This window comes from Pteronotus mesoamericanus, unplaced genomic scaffold, assembly GCF_021234165.1.
Source record: "Pteronotus mesoamericanus isolate MK-2021 breed Mesoamerican mustached bat unplaced genomic scaffold, CSHL_Meso_final contig_180, whole genome shotgun sequence".
NCBI lineage: Eukaryota > Metazoa > Chordata > Mammalia > Chiroptera > Mormoopidae > Pteronotus > Pteronotus mesoamericanus.
This window is the reverse complement of record NW_026555076.1, coordinates 9,436,554-9,460,735: the sequence shown is the minus strand read 5'-3', so window position 1 is coordinate 9,460,735 and position 24,182 is coordinate 9,436,554. Positions and strand designations below refer to the sequence as shown.

General features: G+C 36.0%; 1 protein-coding gene across 1 annotated transcript in view; it reads left to right on the top strand.

Moving 5' to 3' along the window:
• The window catches only part of LOC129065518 (transmembrane protease serine 11E-like), a 119,117-nt gene extending 95,344 nt beyond the window's left edge, over positions 1 to 23,773 (top strand). The window contains exons 4-12 of the mRNA XM_054566749.1: positions 1,823 to 1,947; positions 5,766 to 5,887; positions 7,304 to 7,371; positions 10,175 to 10,338; positions 12,143 to 12,181; positions 13,592 to 13,769; positions 14,661 to 14,920; positions 15,788 to 15,930; positions 23,612 to 23,773. Coding sequence (XP_054422724.1) covers positions 1,823 to 1,947; positions 5,766 to 5,887; positions 7,304 to 7,371; positions 10,175 to 10,338; positions 12,143 to 12,181; positions 13,592 to 13,769; positions 14,661 to 14,920; positions 15,788 to 15,930; positions 23,612 to 23,773 — 1,261 coding nt within the window. The remainder of the gene's footprint in view (positions 1 to 1,822; positions 1,948 to 5,765; positions 5,888 to 7,303; positions 7,372 to 10,174; positions 10,339 to 12,142; positions 12,182 to 13,591; positions 13,770 to 14,660; positions 14,921 to 15,787; positions 15,931 to 23,611) is intronic.
• Positions 23,774 to 24,182: the final 409 nt, after the last annotated feature.

Here is a 24,182-nt window from a genome sequence, read left to right as displayed (position 1 = left end):
GGCAAGAAATATTCCAAGTCATGAAAAGCAAAGGCCTGTAACCAAGACTGCTCTGCCCAGCAAGGCTCTCAATTAAAATGGAAAGCAAAATAAGGCTAAAAGAATACACCTCCACCAAACCAGCACTGCATGATAGGGTAACGGGACTGCTTTAAGAAGATGAAGTAAGGACCCAGTTCCTTTCACTGTCACCAATACTTGATATTACCAATATTTTTAATACTTATTAATCTGATTGTGACAATGATGTGTTATTTTAATTTTTACTTTATTATTTGTTGAAACTAAACCTGTTTTTGTATATTTCTTGCCTATTTCTATTATTTTATAATAGCTTTAAATGACTTTTTGGTATTATTTATCTACTTTTTGACTAAATGTAGAATTTTTTCCCTTCAAAAAACTATTAACCCTTTGTTAGATGTTGCAAATACTTTCCTATTCTATTACTTGTCCTTTAACTCTTTTTATATGTATATTACTGTATCATCTTAAATGTTTAATATAGTCATATTGTCAATATTTTACTTAATAGTTTCTGGGTTTGAATATTTTACTTCAGAGTAAGGAAAATATCATTTTGTATTTTCTCCTAAAACTCCTTAGATTTTATTTATTGATTTTTAACTCGAATAGTTCTTGTATGTGTGAAGTAAAGCTCTATATTCGTTTTTCACTTTACATTGCTTTCACTTCTTCATTCATTTTGCATCCATACTCAATAATTTCTGTAAGCATCCTGATTACCAGTGTTTTGAACTGTGCATCTGGTAGGTTGGTTATCTCCTTGTCACTGAGTCCTTTTTCTGTAGTTTTGATCTATTCTTTCATTTGGGCCATTCTTTGTCTTGGTGCGCCTGTTACATTGTAAGGGGTGGAGACTTAGGTATTGGCCAGGGTGTGGCAACCCACTTCACTGCTTTGTGGCACTGTCTGTTGGGGAGGGGTTAGAGAGGGAACAATGCCTGTTGCTCAGCTCTCACCCCACTTTCAGTTACTTCCTCCACTTCCCACAAGCAGATTGTGACCTTTTATGTGCTGATTCTTGGGTTAGTGCGCTTGTGTACATTCTAGGATCCCATGGTCCCCTCTAACAGACTCTTCTGCGACACTGAGAGTTTCTCCTGCTGCTGATGTTTTTAATGTCAGGAAAAATGGGAGCAGTTTAGAGAGTCTCAAGAAGAAAGGATTTCCCGTAGCATCACTGAAGTTTAGAGATAAATGTTAGCTCAAACATTCAGTTTTTTTTCAGAACAGACCTCTGGTTATCTCTTATGAGTATCCTCAAAGCTTTTTTTGGATATAAATCAGAAATATAGAAAGAGATTGATTAGAAACTTTATCTGGAACCTGGTGTTGTTCAAGCTGTAACACATTTCATAGGCAGTTTGATTCCAGAGTGGTAGAAACAGGCTTTAAACATTTCCATAGCTCCTACAGTGCTAACTCAGTGTCTTGCACACAGCTCAGTAAACCATGGTTAACATTGACATAACATTTTCTACATGCTAAACTCTGTGTAGACACTGTAGGTACAGTAATTTATTTAATCCCTATAACAATCCTACAAATAGCCATTATCATTATCATCCTCATTTTATGGACAAGGACACTGAGGTACAGAGAAATCAAATTACTTGCCAAAAATCAGGCAACCAGAGTCAGAACTGCTTCAGCAACCTGGGACCAGGGTGTGCTCTAAACAAAACAGTACTCTACCATCTAATTGAGTGTTCTGAATTCCCCAGATATATTTGTTTTACCTAAGGAGAGGGCATGGTGTACACTGTGATATAATTCACCGGTTTGCTTTCTTTCTTAGGCCTTCTGCGGTGAGGGCCACGAAGAGAGTCTGTGTGAAGCCATGGGTTATTGGCCTCATTACCTTTATTTCCCTGATTGTTCTGGCAGTGTGCATTGGCCTCATTGTTCACTACGTGAGATACAGTAAGTACAAGCTGCCCTGGCACCATGTGATTTAACTGAAATATTTCCTGTTGTACATTCCTGTTTTGTTTAGCCTCAGGTTTATTCATTCATTACTATAATTTATTTACATAAGTGGTGCAAAGGACATACACCTGCCTTGTTTCATGGTTAATACTCAGGAATGGAGGGAATTCTTTCTCTTATCTTTGATGAAGCAATGTTTTCTGCTGGGAATAGCATGCTAGTTTTCAAATTCATTAATAAGCAACAATCAAGTCTTAATTAGGGAAAGATCATAGAAGAGCTAAAGTCCAGTGTCTTGAGTTGTTTGAGGTCATAGGGCAATCATCTTGATTTAAAATAATTCTAACTCATTGAAATCCTGACAGCCCAATAACCAGAGATCATAGAGAAAAAGTAGGTTCTATTCCATGCTGGTAAGTTGGAAAAACGTTCATAGTGATCTATTTTTGAATAAGTGCCTATTTCTGTTATTTTAAATCTTATCTTGGATATATAACAAGCAATTAAAGGAGATAGGATATAGTAAGAAGGTTAATTTTAAAGAGGTTCTCTCTACAGTAACTGGGTACTTCACTGATGGATGAAACATGAACACTTTTGTGTTATTAGAAAGGTCCCCAGAGTACTTCAGAGAACTGTTCTTCGAGGGAGTGACAACCCTTCTGAAGTTACCTTCTACTCTGCCTCAGGTTTTAATTAGTTGACTCCACTATGACCTATGGGTTTAGTATCTCTCTTACTGACTAGATAGTGTTTTGATGTTCAAGACCCTGTAACTAGAGACTAATCATTTGATTATTATTTAATTGGGAATTTGCAGAAGTTGCTTTATGGCAATGTATAAATCAGTGATCTGCTAGCAGACACAGTTCAGTCTTGATTTTCCAAGCAAGGTAGATCATTTACAAACAATTTAAAGAAAAAAATATTTAATGTAAAGATATTTTCTTTGGGAAAATTTGCCCCCATGCAAGTCTTTGGATTTGGAGTACCTGTATTTTGATAGTTTTTCTGGCTTTCAAAATAAAAAGAATAAAAAAGAATAATTAAAATAACTCAATAATTCTGTTATGAATAGATTGAGTTCCATGATGTTGTAAGCATCATTATTCTTCTCCATGGGTGCTTAGGACTGTGTTTTATTCACTTTTGTATTTTTTGAATTTAAGAGGACCCTGGCACATATTAGAAACTTAATTAATATTTATTAAATACTGAAGGATAAAAAACAAGTGACTCATACTTTTGATATCTTATAGGGGCTTACTTTGGCTTGTCTGACTTTCTAAGGAATTCCTACTAATTCTAGAGGCCTCAACATCTGAATGAGAGAAAATGTTTCATACTTTTCCTTTGCTTCTTTCAAAGCCAAGTGTTTATGAGGCTTAAAATCTTATTCACATACATATAATGAAAACTTGGCAAGATTTTTCTAGTAACCTGTTCCTGGATCCCACTGTTTGGATGATTAGCTGAGTAATGTGAAACACAGTTTCTACTGCCCACACAGCACACCTGAATAAACAGTTGTTGTAATGTATGTTACTGTCATAATTGTGACCTGCCCTCTCTTTAGGGGATGTGAACTAAAAACAGAGTGGATATAGCACATGTGTATTTAGGAGATGGTACACCTAGATAATGAAACTAAACCCAACAAATCTATTATAGAAACAGACAGATAAAGATGGAATTGATCAGACTTGAAGAAACATAGTTTGGCATAAAGCCCAGGACAGCATAGAATTGTGGTTCATTTGTGTCGAGGAATCTTTGAAGTTGCATCTCTGTCCCCTCTGTGATTTGAATGGCAGAAGATGATTCAGTTATGAGTAACATCATTGTAGGTTATAGAATCACAAACCTGTTGGGAAACCCACGTTCATCCTTGTTTTTTTTTACTTTTCTGTTAATATTCCCAACGATATTCTTCAACAACTACACATACCATATAATTCTAACAAATGGAAATATGTTTTGACACTAAGTGATCTGTTTGAGTCATTTGAGCAAAGTAAAATATTGACTATAGATAAGTTGTTCATTTGGTTGGAGTTGCTGATATTTGACCATTTCTGACTTATAGGAACAGAAATTTCAAACGATTTGATTTAATAATTAAAAAAAGCTCTAATAGATCTAAGGATACAGAAGTATCTGTTTTCTTCCTCTTTAGAACCTTACTATTCAACATGTGATTAGGTACCAGCAGCACTAGCTTGGTGTTTGGTGGTGATCTTGTTAGAAATGCAGTTTGGGCCCAACTTTAGACTATTTAAACTATTGGTCAATACTTCAATAAATCGAAAACCTTAGTTAAAATTGTATATATTGCTAGGGACCTGCCTGCATTTCAGCCTACAATAGCCATTCAGGGAAGGGAGGTGAGGAAGGAAAACCTTCCCCAGTACCATGGTCAGGTGGCCAATGCTCAGTAGACCTTTCAGTGTCTCCAGCCTGCCATCCATCTCCTTTATGCACCACTCCAGACCTTTTAGAGTATGACTGGTGGCTTTCCTCTTTGGATAGCCAGGGTGTTGTGTGTGTTTGTTTGTTTTAATTTGCCAGCAGTTTTTCCCTATAACTTGTATATTACAAGAGATTTCTGCTACAGCTTTAATAAGTAGGTTTGTTTTTTTTCCCACCGCAAGTAGCAGTATATAAAGAAAAGTTGTGCTTTGGGAGTTAGACCTTGGGTTAAAGCCTAGTTCTGTCTTTTCTGGCTATGCTAAGTTGGGGTTAGGCAATTTATTGACTATTTATTTCTGAGGCTCTATCCTTAATCTGATAAATGCAGATAATACTGCATTCCCTGCCTTCCCATGGGAGTTATTATAAATTCAAAGAGATATGTGAATATGCCTGGGATACAGATATCTAATGCTAGTTTTCTTTTCCTCTGGTGTCTAAGTGAAAACAGAAAGGATGAGAAGCAACAGAGAAGAGAAGAGAGAGAGATTGGGTGAGGCACACTCCATTTTACTGTAATAATCATCAAAAATACCAGCCTTGATCACCATTGTATTCCTAATTTTCAGCACAGAGCCTCTCACAGAAAAGATAGTGAGCATTAATATTTGTTTCATGAATCTTCTGAGGGCTCTGTGCTTACTTCATGCATAGGAGGGTCAATGAAAAGGTTTGCTGCATTAATTCTTCAGCAGGCCCAAAATATGTGCTGCTTAAACTAGAGGCAGAAAGTGGATACAATGGCTAAGGAAGCAGACAAGCCAATTCCTGTGGCTGTTAGGAGAAAACAGAGTGGCAAGGGAGCCAGGTGAAACTAAGTAGTGTCCCCGGAAGGTTATGCCAGGGGGCAGCTCTAGCTTCCTCAACTTTCTGTATACTGAACTCCTAGCATTTTAAACCATACCCTCATCTCATTCTTTAGTCAAAATACATATTATTACATGAGAGTCCTTGTGGGCAGAAGTGATATGAATTGGAAGAAACCTACTCTTGGAATATAAAGATGCATTGACTCTTGGGAAGCTTCTGAATCCATCCCTGTGTGTATGTTCAGATGGCGTGACTTGCTGCCTCCTGTGGCTTATTCAGGACTTGATAACACATGACTAATTAGCCCACAGGAACCCCAAGCATTTCTTGACACTCTAAATCTCATGATGATGAATATTGTTGTCTTTTCTTCTGAGATACTCATGAAGCTCAGGACAGCATACTGAAGATAAGACTTGAGGAGGGACATTCTTTCCCATCCCAGTCTTTCAAGCTACCACCAAATGGGAAAATGATGAGTTTTACAAACATCTGATAAAAAGTATGATGGGTTTTTATCTCTCTCCATTTAGATCAAAGGAAGACCTACAATTACTACAGTACATTGTCATTTACAAGTGACAAACTATATGATGACTTTGGAAGAGAGGCTTCTAAAAATTTCACAGAAATGAGCCAGAGGATTGAATCAATGGTATGCATTTTTTCCTCCATTTCTAGGGCCATCACTTTTTTACCATAAAGTTTACTATCTTAGTTCTAAAATACCTATTCAACTGATCTTATGTATCTTTGCAAAATAAGAAGAGGCCCCGTACCTAAGAGATATAATATAAAAATAATAATAATACTTGACTTTAGAGAGTATAATGTGCAGAGCTGAACCGACTAACTTTAGCCATTCTATTATGTTTCTACTACTCACTCTTTCCTCTCTGGGGCTATGAGCTTAACCAGCAGAATCCAGCAATTCCAGGAATGTGCGGGTTGGTGTGTCCTAGACTTCTTAAAGAAGAGACCTTGAGCAAAAGGCCACAAGACTGAAGCTATTCATACATATACTTGAGTAATATTTTAGTATTTAAAAATACTTAACCTTGGGCCAGGTTTGGGTACATAGGTCTATAGGAAATCTGTGGATACTCATTATATCCTGAAGACATTAACATTATCTTGAGGGGTGAATCAAATATTTTTAAAAGTGGAAAAATAAGCAATATTGGCCAAAAGAACAAGGGCCTGGGCGATGACTTCTCATTGTCAGATTGCTTAGAAAATAATTTAGACTTTTCCCTGTGTGTTGTGAGGTAATCAGTGGTATGATGCGATGGAAAGCACCCTAAACTGGGAGTTGGGACACTTATTTTCAATACCATGTACTCGTTAGTGATGTGTTATTGGGTGCACCACTTATTCTGCACAAATTTCTTTATGTGAAGATTAGAACATTAAAAATAGATAATTTCTAAATTGTCCTCCAGTTTCAACACCTTAAGTAAAAACAAAATGGCAGTGCCCCTCCTAGAAACTGTCTGTCAGACTAAAAGCCTGAGGATTTGAACATCTAGCTAAGAAAGAGGTCAAATCTTGGTTGTATTTGTACTTATAAACACCAAATCAGGGATTTATCTGAATAAGCTCTTCATATATATATATATGAGGCTATATATATATATAACTTTTTTAAACCAGATTTGGAAACCATGTGACACTCATGCACTCATTTGTATAACCCAACTAACTACTTGGCAGAATTATTTCATTTCCCTTGTCTACATTTGCCTATATCTCAGGATTAGTTGGGTGAACATTTACTCTTACTTTTCAAAAAACAGCCTGTTTATTATCTTTCATCTCTTTCTGAGTGTAGCATAGCAGATGTCACTCCTGCCCACCCCCGACTATGGCTCCCTAGCTCCTGTAATTCCCAAGGCAAAGTTCAGTGGAAATCACTGAGTAGAATACTAAAAAGATTCCTCAAGTTTAGTACATGGTGAAATGTTGGTCAATGTGTTTTGTTTTGAATTTAAAAAAATTTTAAGCTTCAAATTAACTTGCAGAATTTCAGAAAATTGTTCTTGCTGACATAATTTGAATATTTTTGGAACAGGTGAAAAATGCATTTTATAAATCTCTGTTGAGGGGAGAATTTGTCACATCTCACATTATCAGATTCAGGTATGTAGATCTAAAATTATTACTTATGAATACAATTTAAAGCTGAAACTGTTAACATGACCAGTTATAAATACTGTTCCAAGTGTTATAATATGATGTAATTCAATTTAACAAATATTCACTTCATACCTGTTCTGTGTAAGGCATGGGTTAAAACATGCCTTGTTCATTCTCTAAATGCAAAAGAAAGCATTTGCAAGGTGATTGTGAGGGGCAGATGTATTACTGGTGGTTGTGTTATAGAATTGTTTTTTTGGAAACTCTAGCACAAATAGGTTCCTAAGTCACATTTTTTGGTTTAATATTAAATAGAGTAGTAGATGAGGTTTGTCTTTGGTTCTCCTTTATCAATTATTTTACTTTCTTCTATTCTACCCTTTCTGCTCCAAATATTTAAGATCTCAGATCTGATCATCAACAATGAGAATAAATAAAAGTTCAGAGCATAACATTTTAAGCAAAACAGTATATGAGAATCTTAATATATTGTCTTAATGAAAATTATTTGTATTTTTCAAAAATAGGATAAGAACTATCACCAATATTATTTCAATGACAAAAACTCCAAGAGTTACTTCTTAGACAGTTTCTATGATGATTTCTTTGAGATGATTACTTTGACCACTTTCTCCTGAGAATTCCATACCCTCTAGTATTTAAAATATTGTTCTTTTTTGGAGCTCCTTAAATTTTTACTTTCTGAAGGGGATTTCATCCATCCACGTGGCTTCATATGATATTGAAATCAAAGTTTATATTTCTAGTCTAGACTGTTTTCCTGACTTCCAGAACTATATGCCTGCCCGTGTACATCTCCACATGGAATTTTCACAGAAATATTTCAAACTCAAGGCAAATCCATTAATTCTAATAAGAAACCTGGAAGCCATTATGTACTCCTTCCTTTTCTGGGTTCCTTGCATGTTATGAATAACTAAGTTTTAACAATTCTATATGCAACCCACTTTCCAATTTACTTCTTCATCCCACTAATCTTGCTGCTCATTATTTTTTTCCCTCCTGTTACTGCAGCAGGAAGAAGTGAAGTGTGATGGAAAGCTGAAGTCAGTTTTAGAGATGTTGAATTGAGAGACTAGGACACATTATGGGCCTGACATAGGAGTCTAACTTGGGGGAGGAAAAGGGAACTGAGGTGAAGATATACATTTTCTCATCATCAACTCAAAGTATCAGAAAGCTGGATACGTGCGCGCGCACACACACACGGAATTTCTCAGAAAAAGGGTAATGAAAGACAAAAAAGTTTGATGAAAGCTTGAAGAACAATGATATTTATGGAAATGTAAGAAAAATAGGAACCTAGCAAATAGGGAGAGAGGAGGAAAAAAGAAAATTCATGACAGATGCACAAAAGTTCAAGGGAGTGGTCAGCATTGACAAATACTACTGAAAGACCAAGTAATATGACTGGAAAGGATTGACTAGATGTGTCAATTAGGAAGTCGTTTAGTGTACAGAAAAGAGTCAGTGGAATTGGAGGGGAAGAAGCAGAGTGCAAAGAAGTAAATATGAGGCAGAATGTAATTTATCCTTTCAAGAAGGTTTATTGTGATAAGAAGGTGGGACATAAATTAAGTATCTGGGGCAGAGAGAGGGTTTTATTAAGCCAGGCAGTATAGGAATAATTTAAGAGACAGAAGAAGAAATAATTGATATACAGGGTTGCTGAAAGGCAATGACATACATAACAATAATCTTTTTAAAGCTCTGTTTCTTCAGATTACAAAAGCAATATAAAAATATATAAAATTCATTAATAATTATATAAAATAGCAAGTGAAAGCTCCCTTTTCAATACCTCCACTCCCAGAAAGAATTCATCTTCTTGGCAATTTATATTGCATACCTTTTGAATGACCGAAAGTAAATCCATTCCATTCTTTAGCTGGGTGTTTAGTATTTCACTACAAGTACATATCAGGGTTGACTTAATCAATGACCTTTTGATGGACACTTGTGTTTTTACATATTTTTCTGATTTAAAAGCAAAGTTATTATGAACATATGCATACATATCCCCTTGTACACAAAAGTGAGTGTTTGAAGATTTAATGTCTAAAAATAGAAATACTGTATCAGAGAGGATGGATAATAAAATTTATAATAAACACAACTGATTTCTAAATTTATATTATTCTTGTTTACAGCTTATGTGAATAGGAGTCAGTGCCATGTAGAGGGAGGAGTAAGATTCTTTGGGAAGCGGCTGTATGTGAAAAAGGGTGTGGAGCAGCTGACAGAATGAGAAAGAACAGTTAAGGTTGAATCCAAGGCATTCAAATGACACTAAAGCTAATTAACACTCTACCTTGAAAATGCAGTCACATGAAGTCAACACAGTTTGGTCAAACTCTAAGATTCTTAGTATTGAGGAGCTGTTTAGGAGGGCCTGAAGGTGGCTTACGAAAAATTATTGGTTTAAGCCTGAAAACTAAAGCCAGAGTTGATTTTGTATTCAGTATATGTTACCTTTTATAATTTTGAAAGGCTGACAGGAGAAGTGTCTATTTTATATATTAATAACCATGTAGGTAACTGGATCCTTTGGCGGTTAGAGACCATGAACATACTAGCTTACTATTAAGGGGGCTGAGTTGGGAGTTTTATATGTGGCAAACAACAGAAATATAGAAGAAAACAAATTAGATCTTTAAATTTACATTTATGGATTTGTTTTCATGTGTGTTTCAAATGAATGATAAAGAAAAAATACATTATGATATTATCATAAATTTTATTCTGAACTGTATCTTTTAAAACCATCTTTTTTTTTGGTCCACAGTAAAGAGAAAAATGGAGTGTTGGCTCATATGCTGCTGATTTTTAGATTTCGTTCTACTGAGGATCCTGAAGCCATAAATAATATTATTCAATATGTCCTACATAAAAAGCTGCAAGATGCTGTTGGGCCTCCTGAATTAGACCCTGAATCAGTTGAAATAAAAAGTAAGTTTATTTTTCTATTTGGTTCAATTCACTTGCATACAGTAGCTCCCTAAGTTTGGTCTTGGGCAATGATTTTTAAAAACTACTTTAGATGCCCTTTATATGTGAGGTCTTACCACTAGCAGAACATTTCTTTGGTACCAAATTGGTTCTAATAAAATATTTTAATTTTTAATACTACCCACAACTTATGCCTCACCTGCAAGTCTGTCATTAACTCCCACCTGGGTTTTCTTTCTATATTGGGCCTTATATTTTAGCTTAGAATCCAGTGATAAAAGGAAAAGTAAGTTTGCATATTTATTCCCCTTCTTTTTCTTGTTAATGTATTTTATATATTTTATGTTCTGAGAGCGTGATGTCTGAAGTTTTATACTATCCACATATTTGCCTAGTTTCTTCCCTTAGAACATTTACCAATGAAAAATATTATAATTTATTTCTATGTATCTTTAGTATATTTTACAACTAACATAAAATTTCTGGAGGTTTTTTGTTTATTTGTTTGTTTTTGTGGGGATAGGGTAACAAAACAAGCAGTGATAGGCCCTCGTTCCTAGAAAGTAAGAAACACAAGATCCTCAGGAGAAACAAAAGTCTGGTTAAGAACTAAGTCATATTCTCGGAACAATGCCAGTCTATGCAAATATGCAGGCCAAAGGTATGATCTTAAAATTTTTAGTCGCCATTAAAAAAGTAAAAGTAAATATAAGAAATTCATTTAAATAGTTTGCGTATTTAATCCAATGTATCTAAACAATTATTATTTTAACAAGTAATCAATGTAAAAATTATTTGAGGTATTTTTTAGTATATGTTTTTGTACTGAGGCTTAGAGATCTAGTGTATATTTTATATTTATGGTACATTTCAATTTAGACAAGCTACATTTAAGAGCTCACTAGGCACATGTGTCTGGTGGTACAATATGGGAATTGGCAATACTAGAAAGGAGACAATAGGGGACAAGTAGAAAGCTGGTAGACTTAACTAGAAGCTTAACCTGATGGTCAGCTACCTTATTTACTTAGGAAGAGAGGCTTCACTCGTCAGGCTAGCTACATAATTTGTGGAGCCCAGTGAAAATAAAAATGTTGGACTCTTCAAAAAGCAATAAAAAAGGGCTGTTAAAGGTAATAAAACATGACTTTTTTTTCTTTCATGGTGTCTCTTGATTTGTAATAATACTTTTGTTAATGTAATTCAAAATGAAAAATTTTAAATTACTAGCATGAATTTTACTGTTCATATTCATATGGTGAAATTGTATTTCCTTATATAAAACTCACATTCCTGAGCTTTAACACAAAACTACTGAATCAGGATTACTGGGTAGAGAAATAGGAATTTACGTTATGAAGGTGCTCCCTATATGACTCTTACCCACACTGAAGCTTGTGAAACACTGTTCAGCCCTGACTGGTGTAGCTCAGTTGGTTGGACCTCCTTCTGCAAAATGAAAGGCTACTGGTTCAATTCCCAGCCAGGGCACATGCCTGGGCTGCATGTACGGTCCCCAGTGTTTCTTTCCCACATTGATATTTTTCTCCCTCTTTCTCCTTCCTTTCCCCTCTCTCTAAAATCTTAAAAAAGAAAACCCAACAACAAACCATTCTTCAGATGTCTCTTTTCCCCAAGGCAATGAACATACTATGTCAATGGTAAAATAACTATGTTACTTTCTTTACGACCTAGAGATATGCTATCTTAAAATGGAATTAAGCTGCCTTTAGTGTTTGAAGTATTCAGAGGCATTATGCAACTCTGATATACTGACCCTGTTCACCATTTCTGTGTATTTTAGAAATCAACAAGACAGAAACAGACAACTATCTGAACAACTGTAAGTTTAATATATTAATTCAAGTTACATGACTTGAATATAAAAAGGTAACGTAGTTATTTAGGCTTACTTCATGTGGTGTTAAGGTCAGGAATAAAGTTTGATTGGTCTGTGCACAGCTCATGGTGCTTTAGCTTATCTCTGAGGCACATTTATTACTAAAAAAAAATTGGGAGAATTTTGGAGTGGATATATGGGTGCCCGTGGCAGATGTGTAGTGGAAGTGAGGTGTGCGATTGTTAAAGAAGCAAAAAATACTCACTTCTTAATGTTCTGATTGAAGCTATCTATAATATATTCGCACAAAAGTTTTTTTAAAAGATTATAGAAAAGTAATCTGTATGTTGGCATTATTCAGGTAGAGGAAGAAACTTGTTACTCTACACTGAATAGCATTTTCTTGATGTTATTAATTCCATATTGTGGTACTCACAGGCAATTAGGGGGTTGGAGTATATATTGATGAAATTACCAAAGGTCCAGATAACATTTTGACCTGTATTTTTAAAAGATTGACTCTAGACCTAGTATTTCTCTTCCCCTCTAACAGAACATTCCACAGGATTTAGTGAATATATTTTGATAGTTACAGAATTAGTACAGAAAGTATTAATCTTAAAAGATGGAAGGAAATGCGCTACTCACAAATGCAGAATGAGACCAAAAGATAATCTCATTACCTAAATGGCATATATTCTTGCCACCAATATTTACTGCAGACTTACTATGTGCTAGTGCTATGTTAGGTGATATGACTATAGAAGATGAAATATACTCCCTGCCTAAAGAAGCTCATATTCTAATGGGACTTTGTGTACAGAGACTAGTACATGAACACAGCATTCTAGAACAATAGTTCTCAAATGAGGGCAATTTTGACCCCCAAAAGATTATGCCCCATGGTGGCATTTTTGGTTATTATGATTGCGTGTATGGTATCTAGTATGTATAGGCCAGGGATCCTTCTAAACATCCTATGATGTATAGGACATCCCCCCTCACAACTAAGAACTATTTGTCTCAAACTGTCAATACTTCCAAGGCTGAGAAACCCTGCAATAAAGGTTATCATATATTTTTTATACATATATATATATGATAGAGGTATATGCAGACACTTTATATAGAGTATTATTACTTTTTAAGTGTAAATATTAAAGAAAGTCATAACTAATCCAGTTTCACTGTGGGAAATTGTTGGAGAAGGCATCCTAGGGGAGGTAAAGACTGACTTAAATCTTACAACATTAATAGGAGTTACATAATGAAACACAATAGTTTAAGGAAATGTAAAAGCAAGAGAAAACGTTTGTTCCTACCGGATCAAAAAGCATGAGAAATTTGGAACGTAGTAACACAACTTGAAAGTTAAAAACACCTGCTAACTAATGCATCGTCTCTCTTTGGCAGGTTGTGGGACTCGAAGGAACAGAACCACAAAACCGAGTGTCAGGATCGTTGGTGGGACACCGGTAGAAGAGGGCGAATGGCCATGGCAAGCTAGCCTACAGTGGGATGGGGTCCATCGCTGCGGAGCAACGTTAATTAATAGCACATGGCTTGTGAGCGCCGCTCACTGCTTTAGAATGTAAGTCCTGAGCCTCGTGAGTGATGGGGGTAAGCAGAGTTCATTGGGGCTTGGCAAGAAGAAAATACCTTATGAAGTTGGGGAGAGATGAGTTTAGTATACATTAAAGAACATGAATGTCACAGAGAAAGTGGGTAACTCATAAATGTAGCGAGAGGTTTTACAGCCTGGAAGTGAAAATGGCATCAAAGTACATGTAGATAAGTTATCCATTGGAAAAAAAACACAATAAATTGTCAAAGAAGACAGGAATCTTAAGTCATCATTGGACTTTGAGCTTGATATCAAAGAGAAGAGCCATAATGTCTCTGCTGCATAGCTGTCAGAAATGGAGGCTAGGTGGTTGGTAGGTTTGGCCCAATGGGGACATTCCCCATGATAAGAATTAAATATGAAAAAATCTTGTAGTAACAAATTATTCCACTGAATAGGTTGGCTAGTTATATCCCAAGGGATAAACACTTTTCAACCCAGTGGGAAATGCCTAAAGTATACAGGATAGTAATGCTTTGTTAAATGTTTTCAGGGAAATGTGTATGTTCGAGGGGTAGGTGACATGGTGCACATAAAATGCACTTAATTCTCTCATTCTGCACAGGATGATATGCTTTCTCCATGCCCCTTGTAGTCACTGATGTCCAGAAATGTTGAAAGGCCTTAGGATGTGAAGTACATCCAAATTAGCATGGATATCCCAAGAAACACGCCCTTGTGGCCTTTCCACCTGATCTGGCCCACGAGCCAGATTCTCAGATTGCAAAAGTTTGTTTCTATACATAGAAACTGTAATTTTAAAAAGAAAATTCATATTGACAGATTAAATTGTTTCATGGAAATCATTATATTGGTATCATGGAATAGGGAATTTATTCTTCATATCTTCCTCCCCAGGTATAATGACCCAGCCAGGTGGACTGCCTCCTTTGGAGTGAAAATATATCCTCCTAAAATGAAACATGGCATCCGAAGGATAATTGTCCATGAAAAATACAAATATCCAGCACATGACTATGATATTTCAGTTGCAGAGCTTTCCAGCCCTGTTCCCTACACAAATGCGGTACATAGAGTTTGTCTCCCTGATGCATCCTATGAGTTCCACCCAGGTGATGACATGTTTGTGACTGGGTTTGGAGCACTGCAAAATGACGGTGAGAATCTGAAGAGAAACTCAAATATAGTAACCTAAGTCAGTATTCTAAGGCATTTAAATGACATAATGGAATGGAATGTCATTTTGCCAAAACATGTTAGTCAGTTGGTCATATGGACTTGGGCCAAGTCAGGCTCTGCTTGTGAACTAAGTCCTTTAGAAGATATGTAAATTCCTTCAGGCCTTAAGTTACTATCAAGTGCGTCACTACCACTATAGTGATGGTGCTTGGTCAGTTGTCTGAGAGAGTAAACATGTCTGAACTTTTTACTAGGGAATTAAAAACATAAAAGACGGGGGATCATTCATATATTCAATTGTGAAGATCAGAGAATCCTAAAACCACCATACCCTCCTACTGAAATTACCTTCTAAGCTTAACACAGTGGAAATTAGTTAACACAAGTTGAGGTTCTTTCTTAGGTGCGTAACTTTTTCACCCTTATGTACACATGTAGTGCACAAACTGAACTAACAAGGAAAATGGGGACATACTCATAGATGGAGAGCAGGATGGCAGCTAGTTTTGGGGGAAGGTTAGGGGATGGAGGGATTGAGCAAAAAGAAAAAGGACTCATGGACATGGATAACAGTGTGGTGATTGCCGGGGGGAGGCGATATAAGGGGACTAAATGGTAATGGGAAAAAATACACTAAAGATTAAATCAAAAAAGAAAAAATAAATGTAAAATCAAATAGTTAGAAAAGCATTATTTCCCCAAATATTACTGTATCTGAAAAAATACATTTCCAAATTTTCTATATCAGCATCTTGCCCAATAATTATTGAAAGGCTTTCATAATTATTTATAGGTTTGTAAATATATGTATATCAACAATGTAAACATGATTTTATTATCTTTAGGTAACAGTCAAAATCATCTTTGGCAAGTGCAGGTGAAACTTATAGACACTAAAACCTGTAATGAACCTCAAGCTTACAATAATACCATAACTCCTAGAATGCTATGTGCTGGCTCCTTGCAAGGAAAAAGAGATGCATGCCAGGTAAGTGGTTTGCTTATTAATATGATGCATAACTTTTTGTTTATCTTATAATTTTAAATAATAATAGATATACAGAAAGTTGCAAAGATAGTACAGAAGAGTCTCATGTACCCTGCACCCAATGTCCCCCAATGGTTACATCTCACATAACTATAGTACAATGTAAAAGCTAGGAAAATGACATTGATATAGTGTGTGCTTCTAGTTGTATGGCATTTTGTCACATGTGTAAATTTGTGTAACTACCACTTCAGTGGAGAACTATTTCAACACTGCAAAGATCTCCCTTTATAGTAACACCCACTTTCCTCTACCATCGATAATACCTGGCTAATCACTAATTTGTTCTCCATCTCAATAATTTTGTAATTTTGAGTGTTATATAAATAGAATTATATAGTAACTTCTTTTTAAAAAAAGAATTCCTTTGATTAGACTATCTCTTTGTAAAAAAAAAACCCCAAAACAAAAAAACCCAACACTTTGTGATTCCTCTAATTTACACACACATAATTTATCAGTCTACCGGTGGTTGGATTTTACTAGTTTGAGTGAAATGTACAACAGAAAATTTAACCTCCTCTCAAATCTCTTTATCTTTCCCCATTTATAATATTAAATAATAATAAACATAAATATTAAGTGTTTCCTCTACATATATTAGGAACTACATCTGAAATATTTTTGCTTTAAGTGCCAAAACATAACTTAGAAAACACGAGAAAAGAGGACTCTATCTACCCATAGTTTCATTCTTTATTCCTTCCTGGTTTTTCAGGATTCTTCTTTATCATTTCTTTTCTGTTTTAGAAACTTCCTTTAGCTATTCTTTTGGAGCAGATCTGGTGGTGACAAATTCCCTTAGATTTTTCTTTGGCAAAATATGTTACTTTCTATTAAATTTGGAAGTATAATTTTGCTAGATATAGAATTTGGGATTTACACCTCATTTCTTTCAGCATGTAAATCATGGCCTTCTTGATTTCTAATGAGGAATCTGTTGTTATTAGAAGTATTTTTTTCCTTATAGATGAGGTATTTCTCACTTGCTGTGTTCAAGATTTTTTCTTTGTCTTTAGTTTTCAGAAATTTCATTATGTGCCCTAGTGTGAATTTCTCTGGGTTAGCCAGTGTGGGGTTTCATCAACTCTTTAATCTGCAGTTTTATGCCCATTGACAAATTTGGGAAATTTTCAGCCATTATTTCTTTGAATACCTTTTGAGCCCCACCCCCTTCTTTTTTGTCTTCTTCAGGAACTCTAATGGCAGTCTTGCCGTTAAGTCTGTTGTTACAGTCTCAGAGGTCCCTGAACTTCTGTTGCTCTTGTTTTTTATTTATTTTTTACTCTCTTTCTCTCTCTTGTTCAGGTTGTGTAGTTTTATCATTCTTTCTTCAAGTTCACTGATTTTTAATTGTCATCTCCATTCTTCTGTTAAGCCTGCCCAGTGAGTTTGTTTTAAAGATTTTATTTATTTTTATAGAGAGAGGAAGGGAGAGAGGTAGAGAGAGAGAAATATGAATGTGTGAGAGAGACATCGATCAGTTGCCTCTCCCACGCCCCCAACCAGGGACCAGCCCACAACCCAGGCAGGTGCCCTGAATGGGAATTAAGCCAGTGACCTTTTGCTTTGTAGGACAACACCCAACCCACTGAGCCATGCTGGTCAGGGCTCCAGGGAGTTTGTAAAATTTTTGTTTTGATCATTTTATTTTTCAGTTCTAAAATTTCCATTTGATCCTTTTTTAAAATTTGCTATTTCTTTGCTGAAAATTTGAAAAAATTTGTTTCAAGAATGGTGGTAACTGCCCATGAAGACATTTTTGAGAGGGCTGCTTTGACATCTGTGTCAGATAATTCCAGCACCTGTGTCCTCTCAGTGTCGACGCTTGTGATTCCCTTCTCTCATTTGAGAATTTCTTGGTTCTTGGTACGAGAGTGATTTTTAAATGTGTCCCTGACATGTTGAGTATTGTAATGAGACTCTGGGGATTATTTAAATCTTCTATTTTAGCAGGTCTCCTCTGACATGACACTGGAGGGGAAGGGAGGAGCTGCCTCATTCCCCACTTGTTTTCTCTTGACACCTGGGTGGGGAAGCAGCGCCCCCTTACTGCTGGATGGTGGGTGCATTTCGGGCTCCCCAGTAGGCCTCCTCTGCTACCACACTGGCTGGCAGACCTCGTTACTGCTTCCCTTCTGGCCTCCACTGACATCATGGGGTAGCAGTCTTATTGCTTCTCGGTTGTTGTCAGAGTCTTGACCTTCCACCTGGTCTCCTCTGACATTATACTGGGAAATAGAGTTATGCCTCTGTACCACTAGGCTGTAGTCCATGATCCCTAGCTGGCCACAAGGGAGATAGAGGAGGCCTTTGTTGTTACCTGGCATGGATGATAGTCTGGCTCCCCACTGAGCCTTCTCTAATACCAGTCTGATGTGGGATGAAGCCTTAAGACAGCCTGGTAAGGGTGCAATCTAAGTGCCCCACTTGGCCTGTGCTGATTGGGGTTGGAAAGGGGTCACAGTATTTTTCTGTGTTTGGCCGGAGTAGAGATAATATTCTCTAAAAGACTTTCTGTCTTCCTTGGCTGCCCACTTTCTGTTTTGCTGTTTTGTTTTCTTTTTTGTTTTTGTTTTTGTTGTTTTCTTTTTGACTAGAGAAAGCAAAGGGTTTTTTTTTAGGGTTTTGTTTTGTCATTTGCACCTGTTGTCAGATTGCCAGGTTGCTGGCTTCTTTAGCTCTATGCCTAGGATAAGTTCAATAGGAAAAAAAAAAAAAAGAAAAGATCCAAGGTCCCAGGAGCTCACTGCTATGTCATTCCTTGAGTCCTGAGTTTCTAAGCTTATCTGACTTCTTCACTCTGTCTTTCAGCATCTTTTTACATTGGTTTTATTTTTAATACCCAGGGTTTTATGGTTTTTAGATGTATCTTGTTTGGGTAAAAGAGATAAGTATATTCCATCTTGGTCCACAGCATATATACCCCTTTGAATTCTGGTTTTGCTTTTTGGTACATAGGCTATCACTGTTGACTTTGTACCTTTGCCAGATATGACAACCAGGAACTCTATGTCTTCATGCATATTGCTGATCAAATCTTGAAGGGGATCAATAACTAATTCCTTAGTTATGTCCTTAAATACGCTTATAATTTTTATCTTGTGATTAAACAGACCTTATGTACAATGTGCTTTCTAAGTCTCATTTGGTCTTTGAAGTTCTATGCTATTTGATATGCTTTGCAGTCTGGGTTTAAAGAGTGGATATATTTAATTTTTGATGTTTTTATTTTTGCAACTTTCCTTTTTTTTCCTCTTTCTCTCTCTTTCACATACATACTGCACTTATTTTTTTTCCCTTCATTGACTTCACTTCCCTTAATGCACAGTTGACTTCAAAACAGGCCTTTCCCAATGTTTATCTCTGGACCAGTCACTTTAGTATTGTTCAGTTGGTTACATTAATTTCTTTCACCCAATTGACCTTTCTGCACATTTCTGGCAAATGCTCAAGATTAAACTGATTACATTGTGTTTCCTTTTTCTGGTGTAAGGCTCTATTTTTTCCTGAAGCAAGACATGAAACAATGTAGATAGATTCCATTACAAAGTTCTACAGAAAATACAGGTTGATTCTGTAAATAAACCTGCTAAAATAAAACAAACTTAATAAATGATCCATTGGAAAATATACTTGATCCTCATTATTTGCAGACTCTATGCGTGTAAATTCATGTACTTGCTAAGATTTGTTTGAAAACCCAAAGTCAATACTCAAGGCACTTTCATGATTATTCCTGAACATGAGCAGACTGGCAAAAAATTTGAGTTACCCAATGAACATGCTCCCACCTCAGGCCAAAAAAGGTGATGTTTATTGTTAAACTTTAATACCATAAACCTATCTCATTTTTGTGGTCTATTTAGTGCTAAATTTTCCATATTTTTGTGCTTTTTGTTGGTTGATTATGCTATTTAAAATAGTCCCCAAGTGTATAGTTATAAAGCAAAATGCAAGAAGGCTGTGATGTGCCTTATGGAGAAAATATGTATGTTAGATAAACCTCATTCAGGCACAAGTTATAGTGCTGTTGGCTGTGGGTTCAAAATTAATGAATTAGTATGTTAAATAAAGTGAACAAATAGAAACACAGATAATATTTGGTTATGTACTGATCAATTGATGAAAATCTGACTGAAGCCTCATGGAAACCTAACTCTATATTTCCCCTAGGAGCGATGATGATTCATTTTTTAGTAATTCTGTATATGCAGCAACTTTATAGAACATAACTACTGTGAATAATGAGACTCAACTGTATTTTATTTGACTTTTTGATAGACAAAAGAAACAGATCTACAATCATTGTTTAAACATTATTTCAGATCTTCTCTCATCTTAATCCTCTTCATCCTACTTGCCTCCAACTTTACTAAAACGACTGAAAACATCTTGTGCTTTCACACTTGTGATCATCATTTATGACCGTCATTCAGATACCTCAGCCTCTATTTATAGTAGCTTTCTTCTTGAATGTTTCAGAGGAACAGCTGTAGGCTTCTTTAGTCTTTTGTTTTTAAAATTTTATTACAGAAACTTCAAATGTATAAAAAAGTAGAGAGAACACTATAATGAACTCCCATGTACTCATGACCTAGCTTCAACAATTTTCCACTCATGGCCAGTCTTATTTCATCCCTGTATATACTAATACAAGCCCCTCAGACTTCCTCTCCATGACAAAACTTCAGATCTATTTTGAAATAAATCACAGATGTCATATAATTTCATCTGAAAATATATCCTCTATTCTCCAATGCCATTTTGATGATGGTGTTAAAGGTGAATGTTCTTTACAGATTTGGGAAATTGCAGATGAGGAACCAAGTTCATACCTGCGATTATAATGCTCTTCTTTTCTATCTTTGGAGGGATTTAGCACCAGTTTTTTCTTCTTTTATGACCAGCATTCACAATTTTGGTACTTGACCTGATCTCTGTATTTTAATATCTCAAAAATCAATAACCTCAGATGCAAAAATTTTTACTTGAGTCTCCTACTCTTTCCCATCTCAGTGACATTTGGCTATTAGAATATGATCCTTCATTGGGTTCATTGATTCTGAAATATGCTCACCCTTACCCTATCCCCCACCACAGCACTCAGTTCTGGTTTCTTCTTTCTCATCCTCTCTCTAAGCCTGGCTACCTCTTAAGACTTAGGTCCCAGGAGAAATTTTTCTCTGATCTCTCTGTATTCACTCAAAGAAGTCATCGTTTTTTGTTTTTGTGGGGGTTTTTTTTTTAACACAGCATCACTTTAATGACTTCCAAATCTACATGTTCAGAATTAATCTCTTGCCCAAATTTAGTCTCACATTTCCATTGACTCCCAAACCATTTTCACTTATATGTTTCCAGTTGTTAATGTAAGACTCACACTTGTATTTGTGCCATCATAAACTCAACAGGCATCATGAAATGTTATCTAGAGTTTCCATTTTCAAGTTTCTCGTACATATTATTAGGTTTCATTATTGCTGAGGACTGTTCTAGCTCCTTCACAATCAAGTCCTAGGATATTTTCCCTCTTTATCATATCTTCCAGATTTATCTCTTTTGTCTGCATTCTTTTTGTTAACACTTCAATGTATTCCTTCATTCCTTCTTATCATGATCACTAAAGTTGCTTCCTGGTTTGGCTTCTTCTGATGTTAAAAGTTTCTGTTTTGTGCATTCCTGAATAAAGTTCCTAAAGTTCCTGTTCCATTTCTCACTAAATAACTCACTAAAAATAATAGGATTTATAGTAAAATAGTATTAGAAAGAGATCAACAGACCCTGCAAAAAGCTATGCAACTTTGTAAACAGAAAATAATTGTACCTTGGAAAATAACTTGGACAATGTAGGCAGGCAGAATGCCCAGGCGGTTGGTGGCTGATTTTAGGGTGTTAAAAATGCACAGAAACAATGAATGGAAACACCGGCTTGCTGGGGCTGAAACAATGCACAAGAGAGCCTAGCTTTGAGCAGAGGAGGAAGTGCAACCTGCCAACATCTAAGAACTCAGCAAATCTGGTGCGAGCCTGTGTGTGTATGCATGTTTAGGTGGGTGGGGGGTAGTCCTAGGCACTGGCACTTCTTAAACATTTTGTTGAAATAGAACCTCTAAAGCTTCTGCCTCTGAAAAGCTGAGTTGATTGCCTTTTCCTTTTCATCTGAAGATTATAATTCTCTTTTATTATTCTGGCTTCCCTGAATGAGATGAAACATGAAACATGTAAACCATCACTTCTATCACTAATGTTGGCAGAACAGACTATATCTTTCTCTATTTAATACTTGGTGGACATCACCTTATTTTTCCTCTGGTAATGCTGTTGGATACATTGCCGTGCTTTTTCTTTGATTACTTTATTCTCAGACTTCTTCATTCCTGTCTCTTGAACAGATTTAAACTTTGTCGTCTCTGGCATGTACTATTTCTTTATGCTAATCTGCTCTACCTTGGTTTGGTTTCAATCCTCAAAATGATTTATTTTCAAATAGCATCATATGGTACATCTTATTTCTATAAATAGATTGTAAGCCCCTTGAGGGCAAGGCCCACGTGTGTCCAATCTTTTTATATCTCCTCCGACCACATATGAAGACATCAGTAAACACTTACTGGTAATTGATTTAAAATTACAAACACATTGTTGAAAATTTAGCTATTATGAGTATTAGTTAATATTTTTACATGGACAAAAGAAAATTCACAAGGAAGTTTGTATAATGCTGAGGGGGAAAATATGGGCTTCTAGATTCAAATTCAAGTTCTGCCACGCTAGCATGTGACATTAGTTAAATTACTTAATTTCTTTGAGTTTCAGTTTCCTTAACTGCTAAAGTGGACAAAATGAAACCCAACCTCATGTTTTGTTGCCAGACTATAGGTATTAGTGAAATAATATATTAATTAATTAAGAGCTTCATAGAATGCTGAATCCTAAATGGGTGGTCAGTAACTTGAGATCCCGGGAATCCGAGCAATGATCAGCCAGTACCTTACCTTTATGACCTCCGTAAGGAAATGGCCCTCTGGAGTTCACAAGATATAAACAGTTGGAGTTTATGGCTTTGTATATGAATTTTTTAAGTTCTGCTTTGTTCCAAGGTCTATGCTAAGCACTTTATACTCTCTTTTATATAATCTTCAGAACAATCATCAGAAGTAGGCATTATTAGGAGCATTTCAAATAAGTAAATTAAAGATCTTAGCCAGTTGGGAAGGGCCAGACTTGAGATTTAAGCCCAGGCATTTGGCAGTAATGTTCGTGCTCATTATCAGTAATAGACTCATCGCTCTTCTTTTGGGAGTTATGTGACATCGATACAGAGGCAGCCGGTATAGGTAATTTCTTTGTCAGATGTACCAGATAGGTTAAAAATACTGTTCTCCGAAGAGATTGAGCCTTTAATGTCAGTGTATTAAACCATGAGACTACGGAAATTCTCCAGGCGGTGAAGCTCCTCCTTTATGTGAATTATAACCTACGGGGACATTGCTTGTGCATTTGAACACAGTGAAGGCTTATGAAAACCCTGCCTTTTATTAAACTCAAGTTAAAAGAAAAATAGCAGATATCGCTAATGAATAAACTACTAATTATTAATCTCTTCCTTCTCCTTTAGGGTGACTCTGGAGGACCACTGGTTAGTCCAGATGCCAGAGATATCTGGTACCTTGCCGGCATAGTGAGCTGGGGAGACGAATGCGGGCAGCCTAATAAGCCTGGTGTTTACACTAGAGTGACAGCCTTCCGGGACTGGATCACTTCCCAAACTGGGGTATAAGACAAAAAACCTAGTGGAGGAGAAAGTCTTTTTGTTTATAGGTCATTTTTAGAGACGCAGAATTGCAGAAGCAGCTTTGCAGGTCACCACGATCTGACATAAAAATGAAACTCTGCTTGATGCATTATTTCCTTCCTAGCTCTGCTCCACATGTAAGCATCCTGCTTTTTCCAGATGGATTGTCTCAACTTGCATTCATTTATTTTCTAGAAGTTTTCTGTCACTTATGCCTCATTGACATAAGCTTCTCATGCATATATATAATTTGAAGTGATTTCTTTCTTCATTTCCCCAGCTTCTGTCTTAGTAAAATTCCCCTATAAAGGTGCAGGACAAAGAATAAAAGAAAATACAATAAAAACACTATTACATTTTTATGTACAGAAAAATATCGTTTTTTTTTCCGAAT